This window comes from Bombina bombina, chromosome 8 (assembly GCF_027579735.1).
Source record: "Bombina bombina isolate aBomBom1 chromosome 8, aBomBom1.pri, whole genome shotgun sequence".
In the NCBI taxonomy this organism is placed as follows: domain Eukaryota; kingdom Metazoa; phylum Chordata; class Amphibia; order Anura; family Bombinatoridae; genus Bombina; species Bombina bombina.
In genome coordinates, this window is record NC_069506.1 from 203,250,079 (window position 1) to 203,262,575 (window position 12,497).

Consider the following 12,497-nt stretch of genomic DNA (forward strand, 5'->3'; position numbering starts at 1 on the left):
TAAATTGGATATTTGCATTAATCCAATTTCTAATGTTTCTAATTAAAGTTATATAGAATCATTTGTGGGCTAAATAACTTAATTATACTTGTCTGAAAGTTATCTTAAATCTATTGAGACCCAGTAAGATTTGTGTGAAGTATCGTAGTATATTGTTTGTTTATTTAAACACTGTTAAGGTAACGGTCCATACTCTGGTATTTTATTGTGGTATTTTAAGGCGATTATTGTGAGTAAAGTTAATTTTAAAGGTATTATTTTTTTTTAATGATCTGTTGTTTAGAATATTGTAACGGAATAAGCTTGCATAGTTGATTCAAAGCTAGTCTCTACTTACTATATTTCAATGTGTATATAAATCTTAACTAATCTAAAGAATTTAGGAATAATTAGGAAATTATTAATTTCAATTGTTTCGTATATACATTTTAATTGGAGGTTGTTTTAAAGAATAATATAAATAAATTGTATTATAACCCTGGTATATACTGACACCCTCTACTCTTCTCAATCTATACTTCCTCACTGGGTAAACTTATCAGTAACTATGGCTTCAACTATCCCCTCTATGCTGATGATACTCAGATCTACCTATCAACCCCTGAACTCTCTCCTTCTGTCCTTTCCCACATCAGCCACTGCTTACCTGCCATTTAAATCAACATGTCCGAAACTGAGCTTCTTCTACCCCCCCATCTAATTCTACTCCAGTTTCTAACTTTACTATCACTATTGGCGACACCACTATCTCCCCATCACCCCAAGTCTGCTGCCTAGGAGTTACACTTGACTCCAATCTGTCCTTCATATCCCACATCCAATTGCTCTCTCATCCTGTCGCAACCACCTACTCAATATCTCTAAAATTCGTCCTTTCCAGAGTGCTGAAACTACTAAACAGCTAATCAATTCGCTAGTAATTTCCCAGCTTGACTACTGTAGTAACCTACAAACTGGCCTTCCTCTCTCCCGCCTCTCCCCCCTTCAATCCATCCTAAATGCCTCTGCTAGGCTAATCCACCTCTCCCGACGCTCTGTATCTGCTGCACCCCTCTTTGAGTCCCTTCACTGGCTGCCCATTCACAGCAGAATTAAATTCAAAATTCTCACTCTGACCTACAAAGCCCTTACTAATGCAGCCCCCCCTACCTGTCCTCACTCATCAACAAATATACTCCAGCCCGTCTCCTAAGATCCAACAATGATCTACTCCTTGCATCTTCTACCATCACCTCCTCCCATGCTAGACTACAGGACTTCTCTCGTGTGGCACAAACCCTCTGGAATGCACTTCCTTGAACTGTTAGACTTTCCCCCAACCTCTCCTCCTTTAAATGCTCCCTAAAGACCTTTTTGTTCAAGGAAGCCTATCACCAAATCAGTAACTAATGAATTCCACTTGCCTAATAGTTGCCCTCATCTAACTCCACACTAACATTATCCCCACCTTTGCAGTCCCCACCTCCTGTTTCTCACCCTCCTACCCATCTAGATTGTAAGTTCCCACGGGAACAGGGCCCCCAATTCCCCCTGTATTTGTTTGTTAAATTTTGTCTGGTGTCTCATATTGTACTGTCCTTTTATCTTTGTTACCCATGGACAGCGCTGCAGAATCTGTTGGCACTTTATAAATAAAGAATAATAATAAAATAATAATAATATATATATACAGTATCCCACAAAAGTGAGTACACCCCTCACAGATTTGTAAATATTTTATTATATCTTTTCATGTGACAACACTGCTACAATGTAAAGTAGTGAGTGTACAGCCTGTATAACAGTGTAAATTTGCTGTCCTCTCAAAATAACTCAACACACAGCCATTAATGTCTAAACCGTTGGCAACAAAAGTGAGTACACCCCTAAGTGGAAATGTCCAAATTGGGCCCAAAGTGTTAATATGTTGTGTGGCCACCATTATTTGCCAGCACTGCCTCTTGGGCATGGAGTTCACCAAAGCTTCACAGGTTGCCACTGGAGTCCTCTTCCACTCCTCCATGATGACATCACAGAGCTGGTGGATGTTAAAGACCTTGCGCTCCCCCACCTTCCGTTTAAGGATGCCCCACAGATGCTCAATATGGTTTAGTTCTGGAGACATGCTTGGCCAGTCCATCACCTTTACCCTCAGCTTCTTTAGCAAGGCGGTGATTAGAGGTGTGTTTTGGGTTGTTATCATGCTCTACTTCCGTGTGTCACAGTACATGTTGACATTCATGGTTCCTTCAATGAACTGTAGCTCCCCAGTGCCGGCAGCACTCATGCAGGCCCAAACCATGACACTCCCACCACCATGCTTAACTGTAGGCAAGACACACTTGTCTTTGTACTCCACACCTGGTTGCCGCCACACATGCTTGACACCATCTGAACCAAATAAGTTTATCTTGGTCTCATCGGACCACAGGACATGGTTCCAGTAATCCATGTCCTTAGTCTGCTTGTCTTCAGCAAACTGTTTGCGGGCTATTTTGTGCATCATCTTTAGAAGAGGCTTCCTTCTGGGATGACAGCCATGCAGACCAATTTGATGCAGTGTGCGGCGTATGGTCTGAGCACTGACAGGATGACCCCCCACCCCTTCAACCTCTGCAGCAATGCTGGCAGCACTCATACGTATATTTGCAAAAGACAACCTCTGGATATGACGCTGAGCACGTGCACTCATCTTCTTTGGTCGACCATGGCAAGGCCTGTTCTGAGTGGAACCTGTCCTGTGAAACTGTTGTATGGTCTTGCCCACCATGCTGCAGCTCAGTTTCAGGGTCTTTGCAATCTTCTTATAGCCTAGGCCATCTTTATGTAGAGCAACAATTCTTTTTTTCAGATCCTCAGAGTTCTTTGCCATGAGGTGCCATGTTGAACTTCCAGTGACCAGTATGAGAGAGTGCGAGAGTGATAACACCAAATTTAGCACACCTGCTCCCCATTCACACCTGAGACCTTGTAACAATAACGAGTCACATGACACCGGGGAGGGAAAATGGCTAATTGGGCCCAATTTGGACATTTCCACTTAGGGGTGTACTCACTTTTGTTGCCAACGGTTTAGACATTAATATGTTGAGTTATTTTGAGGGGACAGCAAATTTACATTGTTATACAGGCTATACACTCACTACTTTGTAGCAAAGTGTCATTTCTTCAGTGTTACATGAAAAGATATAATAACATATTTACAAAAATGTGAGGGTTGTACTCACTTTTGTGGGATACTGTACTCTTCATATGCTCATATTTTTGCAAGGTGCCCCAGGAGAGTCTAAATGTATTTGCCATCATGCTACCAGCGGCTGAGGTAGTATGAACCCTCATTTAAGCCAGGGCTTTTTTTATCTAAATATTGTAAATGAAGTTTATATGAGTCACTGATTATATTTTTGACTATTGATCCTGCCAATATCTATGGAAACAAGTAGTGATACATCATATTTACTAGCTGTGTACCATATATACAGACACTCCCTACTTTATAAGATGATAGTATATTGCTATCACTAATGCTCCAGTATCCATTTTATGTTTCCCTGAATCATACATACACTCCCAAGGACCTAATACTAATCCTTAGATTACTCCAAGGAAAGTAGTGCTACTTGGATGTCCACTAGAAGAGTAAGAATATTGTTATAGTTGTTATTTTACTGTTAACACCACAAAATTGTAACAGGATAAATGTGCTTATCTGTTTTTCTATTTTTTAAATACCCACAACTCTACATTACTAACTTCGCATCTCCCGACCACACCCATATATTTTACTTAGTGAGCTAAGGAAAATATATCATACGAACTATACCCTTAAAATTATTATTTGCGACATTTTATACTAATTTCACATTTACAGTCCATTTCCCCTCTATGGCCTAGATTTGGAGTTCGGCGGTAGCCGTCAAAACCAGCGTTAGAGGCTCCTAACGCTGGTTTTGGCCGCCCGCTGGTATTTGGAGTCAGTGATTAAAGGGTCTAACGCTCACTTTTCAGCCGCGACTTTTCCATACCGCAGATCCCCCTACGCCATTTGCGTAGCCTATCTTTTCAATGGGATCTTTCTAACGCTGGTATTTAGAGTCGTTTCTGAAGTGAGCGTTAGAGCTCTAACGACAAGATTCCAGCCGCCTGAAAATAGCAGGAGTTAAGAGCTTTCTGGCTAACGCCGGTTCATAAAGCTCTTAACTACTGTACCCTAAAGTACACTAACACCCATAAACTACCTATGTACCCCTAAACCGAGGTCCCCCCACACCGCCGCCACTCGATTAAAATTTTTAACCCCTAATCTGCCGACCGCCACCTACGTTATACTTATGTACCCCTAATCTGCTGCCCCTAACCCCGCCGACCCCTGTATTACATTTATTAACCCCTAACCTGCCCCCCACAACGTCGCCGCCAGCTACTTAAAATAATTAACCCCTAATCTTCCGACCGCAAAGCGCCGCCACCTACGTTATCCCTATGTACCCCTAATCTGCTACCCCTAACACCGCCGACCCCTATATTATATTTATTAACCCCTAATCTGCCCCCCTCAACGTCGCCGACACCTGCCTACACTTATTAACCCCTAATCTGCCGAGCGGACCTGAGCGCTACTATAATAAAGTTATTAACCCCTAACCCGCCTCACTAACCCTATCATAAATAGTATTAACCCCTAATCTGCCCTCCCTAACATCGCCAACACCTAACTTCAATTATTAACCCCTAATCTGACGACCGGAGCTCACCGCTATTCTAATAAATTGATTAACCCCTAAAGCTAAGTCTAACCCTAACACTAACACCCCCCTAAGTTAAATATAATTTAAATCTAACGAAATTAATTAACTCTTATTAAATAAATGATTCCTATTTAAAGCTAAATACTTACCTGTAAAATAAATCCTAATATAGCTACAATATAAATTATAATTATATTATAGCTATTTTAGGATTAATATTTATTTTACAGGCAACTTTGTATTTATTTTAACCAGGTACAATAGCTATTAAATAGTTAAGAACTATTTAATAGTTACCTAGTTAAAATAATAACAAAATTACCTGTAAAATAAATCCTAACCTAAGATATAATTAAACCTAACACTACCCTATCAATAAAATAATTAAATAAACTACCTACAATTACCTACAATTAACCTAACACTACACTATCAATAAATTAATTAAACACAATTGCTACAAATAAATACAATTAAATAAACTAGCTAAAGTACAAAAAATAAAAAAGAACTAAGTTACAAAAAATAATAAAATATTTACAAACATAAGAAAAATCTTACAACAATTTTAAACTAATTACACCTACTCTAAGCCCCCTAATAAAATAACAAAGCCCCCCAAAATAAAAAATGCCCTACCCTATTCTAAATTAAAAAAGTTACAAGCTCTTTTACCTTACCAGCCCTGAACAGGGCCCTTTGCGGGGCATGCCCCAAGGATTTCAGCTCTTTTGCCTGTAAAAAAAAACATACCATACCCCCCCCCAACATTACAACCCACCACCCACATACCCCTAATCTAACCCAAACCCCCCTTAAATAAACCTAACACTAAGCCCCTGAAGATCTTCCTACCTTGTCTTCACCATACCAGGTTCACCGATCCGTCCTGGCTCCAACATCTTCATCCAACCCAAGCGGGGGTTGGCGATCCATCATCCGGTGCTGAAGAGGTCCAGAAGAGGCTCCAAAGTCTTCCTCCTATCCGGCAAGAAGAGGACATCCGGACCGGCAAACATCTTCTCCAAGCGGCATCTTCAATCTTCTTCCATCCGGTGCGGAGCGGGTCCATCTTGAAGCAGGTGACGCGGATCCATCCTCTTCTTCCGTTGTCTCCCGACGAATGACGGTTCCTTTAAGGGACGTCATCCAAGATGGCGTCCCTCGAATTCCGATTGGCTGATAGGATTCTATCAGCCAATCGGAATTAAGGTAGGAATTTTCTGATTGGCTGATGGAATCAGCCAATCAGAATCAAGTTCAATCCGATTGGCTGATCCAATCAGCCAATCAGATTGAGCTCGCATTCTATTGGCTGTTCTATTGGCTGTTCCCTTAAAGGAACCGTCATTCGTCGGGAGACAACGGAAGAAGAGGATGGATCCGCGTCACCTGCTTCAAGATGGACCCGCTCCGCACCGGATGGAAGAAGATTGAAGATGCCGCTTGGAGAAGATGTTTGCCGGTCCGGATGTCCTCTTCTTGCCGGATAGGAGGAAGACTTTGGAGCCTCTTCTGGACCTCTTCAGCACCGGATGATGGATCGCCAACCCCCGCTTGGGTTGGATGAAGATGTTGGAGCCAGGACGGATCGGTGAACCTGGTATGGTGAAGACAAGGTAGGAAGATCTTCAGGGGCTTAGTGTTAGGTTTATTTAAGGGGGGTTTGGGTTAGATTAGGGGTATGTGGGTGGTGGGTTGTAATGTTGGGGGGGGTATGGTATGTTTTTTTTTACAGGCAAAAGAGCTGAAATACTTGGGGCATGCCCCGCAAAGGGCCCTGTTCAGGGCTGGTAAGGTAAAAGAGCTTGTAACTTTTTTAATTTAGAATAGGGTAGGGCATTTTTTATTTTGGGGGGCTTTGTTATTTTATTAGGGGGCTTAGAGTAGGTGTAATTAGTTTAAAATTGTTGTAAGATTTTTCTTATGTTTGTAAATATTTTATTATTTTTTGTAACTTAGTTCTTTTTTATTTTTTGTACTTTAGCTAGTTTATTTAATTGTATTTATTTGTAGCAATTGTGTTTAATTAATTTATTGATAGTGTAGTGTTAGGTTAATTGTAGGTAATTGTAGGTAGTTTATTTAATTATTTTATTGATAGGGTAGTGTTAGGTTTAATTATATCTTAGGTTAGGATTTATTTTACAGGTAAATTTGTTATTATTTTAACTAGGTAACTATTAAATAGTTCTTAACTATTTAATAGCTATTTTACCTGGTTAAAATAATTACAAAGTTGCCTGTAAAATAAATATTAATCCTAAAATAGCTATAATATAATTATAATTTATATTGTAGCTATATTAGGATTTATTTTACAGGTAAGTATTTAGCTTTAAATAGGAATAAGTTATTTAATAAGAGTTAATTTATTTCGTTAGATGTAAATTATATTTAAATTAGGGGGGTGTTAGTATTAGGGTTAGACTTAGCTTTAGGGGTTAATACATTTATTATAGTAGCGGTGAGGTCCGCTCGGCAGATTAGGGGTTAATAATTGAAGGTAGGTGTCGGCGATGTTAGGGAGGGCAGATTAGGGGTTAATACTATTTATGATAGGGTTAGTGAGGCGGATTAGGGGTTAATAACTTTATTATAGTAGCGCTCAGGTCCGCTCGGCAGATTAGGGGTTAATAAGTGTAGGCAGGTGTCGGCGACGTTGAGGGGGGCAGATTAGGGGTTAATAAATATAATATAGGGGTCGGCGATGTTAGGGCAGCAGATTAGGGGTACATAGGGATAACGTAGGTTGCGGCGGTTTACGGAGCGGCAGATTAGGGGTTAAAAAAAATATGCAGGGGTCAGCGATAGCGGGGGCGGCAGATTAGGGGTTAGTAAGTGTAAGGTTAGGGGTGTTTAGACTCGGGGTTCATGTTAGGGTGTTAGGTGCAGACGTAGGAAGTGTTTCCCCATAGGAAACAATGGGGCTGCGTTAGGAGCTGAACGCTGCTTTTTTGCAGGTGTTAGGTTTTTTTTCAGCTCAAACAGCCCCATTGTTTCCTATGGGAGAATCGTGCACGAGCACGTTTTTGAGGCCGGCCGCGTCCGTAAGCAACTCTGGTATCGAGAGTTGCATTTGCGGTAAAAATGCTCTACGCTCCTTTTTTGGAGCCTAACGCAGCATTTGATTAAACTCTCGATACCAGAGTTAAATTTATGGTGCGGCCAGAAAAAAGCCTGCGGAGCGTTAACAGCCCTTTTACCGCCGAACTCCAAATCTAGGCCTATGTTATTACTACTATTCCAATTTATATTTACTTCTAGTACTCCAATTAGCTTCATTATATATAATATTATTACTCCCGAATATTTATCTATGTCTATAATTAATAGCCAAAATGTGGCTAGATGTTATACAGGAAATATGCTGATATCCTCTATAGAAAAAACATAAGTATGTACTTCATATCTGTTGTTATTTATCTTATGTAATGACTTGTTGTTACTCTGAAACTCACTGTTTGCCAATTGCTGACTTTCTATTGTTTATAAGTTTGAATCGAACCTTAATAAAAAATATTTTTTAAAAAAGTATTTTTTTGTGTTACATGTGTAAGTACAAAGGTGATATGAAGTGAAGGAAGCAACCAGTTAATACAATATCTTTGTTCTGTAGATGACTGGGATGCAGCTGTTGCCAGCCTTCTGCAGGTCACTCCTCTCTTTTCCCAGTCCCTGTGGAGTAACACTGTACGATGTTACCTGATAAACACAAAGGATGCCCAAGCTGAGGTGGACATCTTCTTAAGGGTGAGTGTGTCCAGATGTCTTTACATAGTGTTGTTTCACTTTCTGTGAGCTAGGTAGGTGTCGGCTGGATGTTTTAGCATTTTATTCCTCCTTTCTTTTATCAATTTTGTTTCCTTATCGTCCATCCACTTAATCTATTCCTTTCATTTTAAGTTATGTATCTAATTTATTCCTCCATTATTTCAGTTTTTTTTACTTCCCTATATAATTTTCTTAGCCTGAGGTACATATATCTGTGGGGTACTGGGGTACTTCGGCCATAAGCAATTTTTATCAATTTAAGCCTAGGTGCAGATTCATTAAAAAAAAAGATATAAAGAGTATCTCAAACATAGAAATGGACTTAGGCAAAGTTTTCTAAAACAATAAAAGTGGCATTGTGAAATATTAGACATAAAAGGGGCAATTTATCAAGCTGGGGCGGACAGGGGCGTACATACGCACCCCTGTCCGCCACAGCTCGCCTCTGGCGGGCTGAATTCCCCTGGCAGATTTCAGCATTGCATACGAGCGCTATTTTGCGCTCGCGTGCAATCCCGCCCTCTGCCCGCACACAACCAATTAAGCACGCGCAGGATTTGTCAATCTCCCCGGTTGGACTAGACCGCAGAGATTGAGTTTTGCCACTTTAGAGGTGGCGAAAGATTATGGAAGCAGCGGTCTGATGACCGCTGCTTGTTAAATAATACGTACAGGTTCTCTTGTGAGAACCTGCAGCCGTACTGGGTCGAAAGGCTTGCAAAGCCTTTGATAAATCGACCCCAAAGTATCCCATGATGAAACTTGCTAGCTAATATGCAAAAAAAACAGAGGTAAATTACACAAAGAAATTATCCAGTTTCACTAAAGAGTGTCAAGTAAAGTGTACCAGAGAGAACTGGAGCATATCAACCATGTATGGAACAGAGGAACAGAAGCTATAGACACAGTATCATGAACAATATTAGTTTATATATATATATATATATATATATATATATATATATATATATATATATATATATATATATATACACACACACAGAGAGAGAAGCACACTCACAGGAACGAATAACTGGCTCAATACTATTGTTAGCCTGTTCTATGGCGATTTACCACCTGGGTGCAGCTTCTTTTAGCCCAGTAATGCTTTTCACAGAGAAGAACTTTCCTGTAGTATATCAGTCTGATCCCGCCTATTACGGTCAGTCCAGCGCTGAAATTCCAGCCAATTCCTCTCTGAACAAGGAACACAGCAACCCCTGACGATCGCTTCAGCCTTCATTGGGCCTCGTCAGTGAGGTGTAGCCATATTCCTCTAAGCACACTGAGCAAGGAGTCCACGTCTGGTTTCCCCTTTTTCCCATAGGGAGACTAAATACACACAGAGAGAAGCACACTCACAGGAACGAACAACTGGCTCAATACTATTGTTAGCCTGTTCTATGGCGATTTACCACCTGGGTGCATCTTTTATTTATTTATTTTTTAAAACACGGATCCGGATCCTTAAAACCACTGATAAACAAGTTTAGAAGGATTGGAATCTACCCCAATATTGGGGCACACATTAAATGATAACCACCAACTGATCTAATTTGTAAAAGCTAAGTGTGATGCTTGACCTGCTGCTATTGATAGTGACTGGCCTGTTGCTATGCTTTGGATCTGATGCTATCAGTAGTTGACTGTAAAGCATTTAGCCCTATGTCAGCACTATTTATTTCAATGAACAATGCCACAAACAGTATTTTTATGAGTAGATCTACACTCTCCTGATCAAACTGTGTCTTGTTGTATTATAGGATTTCTGCCTGAAACTTCAGAGAATGTGTGAGGCTTTAGGGTATTTCTTTCAAGTAGTTATTTTCCCTGAAGAATCTGAAAGCCATTACGCTGCTATAAGGAAGTGGGAAATTGAGAAGAGCTCGTTGGTTATTTTGTTTATGTGTTCTTCCTTGCCCAGGTAGGCAAAATAATCCATTTACTTTTATTTTTATACATTACACATAAATATAATTTCTCTTGTAAGGTGTATCCAGTCCACGGGTTCATCCTTTACTTGTGGGATATTCTCCTTCCCAACAGGAAGTGGCAAAGAGAGCACACAGCAGAGCTGTCCATATAGCTCCCCCTCTAGCTCCCCCCCCCAGTCATTCTTTTTGCCGGCTCTAAGCAATCGGAAGGGTAAAGTGAATGAGGTGTTAGAATTGTAGTTTTTATTTTCTACAAGCAAAAGTTTATTATTTTAAATGGTACCGGTGTGTACTATTTACTCTCTAGCAGAAAGGAGATGAAGATTTCTGCAGGGAGGAAGATAATTTTAGCATGTTGTAACTAAAATCCACTGCTGTTCCCACAAAGGACTGAGGAGTACAAGAAAACTTCAGTTGGGGGGAACGGTTTGCAGGTTAGGCTGCAATAAGGTATGTTCAGTCATTTTTTTCTAGACAAGACTGTGATAATGCTGGAAAAGACTGATAATATCCCCATGAGGGAAGGGTAAGCTGTATTCAGAGACTCAGTAAGGAATTACAAGCTTACATAACAGGGCTAGTTTATGCTGGTTGACACTACTTAATGGCAAACGGGTTTTTATTGAAAATATCGTTTTTTGAGACACTTTGAAGGTTCCTTTGGGTTTCTTTCAGGGGCTGTTACCCACATGGCTATTATTAAAGCACTTAGGAGTGTTTCTTTAGGCTTCACAGCACCAGAGTAAGGTGGGAGGGGCCTAATTTCGCGCCTCAGATGCGCAGTTAATTTTGACTAGAAGTTCAGGCTGTTTCACATGGAGGGTCCTGCTGCAGTTTGAGGGCCTATAAGAAGCCTTTTCCCCACAAATCTGGTTCCTAAGGGCAGGTAGGGCCACAGCAGAGCCGTGGCAAGGTGCTGAAGGTTTTTTAACCGGTTTGTTGGCTTACTGACGATCCGGTTTGGGCATTAAGGGGTTAATCGTTTTTATTGCTAGTGGTGCAATCTTACTAATGCTTTAGGTACATACTGTGAAAATTTTGAAAAGTTTGCTGCATTTTTCACTGTTTTGCAATATTGTGTGCCCTTTTTATCTCTTAAAGGCACAGTAACGTTTTTTTCAAAGTGTGTTTTTTACTTGATTAAAGTGATTTCCAAGCCTGTTTGTGTTACTACTAGTCTGTTAAACATGTCTGACACCAAGGAAAATCCTTGTTCAATGTGTTTAGAAGCCATGGTGGAACCCCCTCTCAGAATGTGTCCCACTTGTACTGATATGTCTATACACTTTAAAGAACATATTGTTGCACTTAAAAATGTGGCCCAAGATGATTCTCAGACAGAAGGTAACAAGGTTAGCCCGTCAACCTCTCCCCAAGTGTCACAACCAGTTACGCCCGCTCAAGCGACGCCTAGCACCTCTAGTGCGTCTAACTCTTTTACCTTGCAAGATTTGGCGGCAGTTATGAATAATACCCTCTCAGTGTTTTTATCTAAACTGCCCATGTTACCTGCAAAGCGTGATAGCTCTGTTTTAAGAACATATTCTGAGCATTCTGACGCTTTAGTAGCCGTATCCGATATACCCTCACAACGCTCTGAAGTGGGGGCGAGGGATTTGCTGTCTGAGGGAGAAATTTCCGTTTCGGGAAAGGTTTCTCCTCAGACAGATTCAGATACGTTGGCTTTTAAATTTAAACTAGAACACCTCCGCTTATTGCTCAGGGAGGTATTAGTTACTCTGGATGACTGCGACCCTATGGTGGTTCCAGAGAAATTGTGTAAAATGGACAAGTACCTAGAAGTTCCTGTTTACACTGATGTGTTTCCGGTCCTTAAGAGGATTGCGGATATAGTAACTAGGGAGTGGGATAGACCAGCTATTCCGTTTGTTCCCCCTCCTGTTTTTAAGAAAATGTTCCCCATATCTGACCCCATGCGGGACTCGTGGCAGACGGTCCCTAAGGTGGAGGGGGCTGTTTCTTCACTTGCTAAACGCACAACCATACCAATTGAAGACAGTTGTGCTTTTAAAGACCCTATGGATAAAAAATTAGAGGGTTT

General features: G+C 40.6%; 1 protein-coding gene across 1 annotated transcript in view; it reads left to right on the top strand.

Moving 5' to 3' along the window:
• NPHP3 (nephrocystin 3) overlaps positions 1-12,497 on the top strand; it is a 184,240-nt gene that overhangs the window by 27,134 nt on the left and 144,609 nt on the right. The window contains exons 6-7 of the mRNA XM_053690853.1: positions 8,347-8,480; positions 10,265-10,425. Of these exons, the coding sequence (XP_053546828.1) occupies positions 8,347-8,480; positions 10,265-10,425 (295 nt within the window). The remainder of the gene's footprint in view (positions 1-8,346; positions 8,481-10,264; positions 10,426-12,497) is intronic.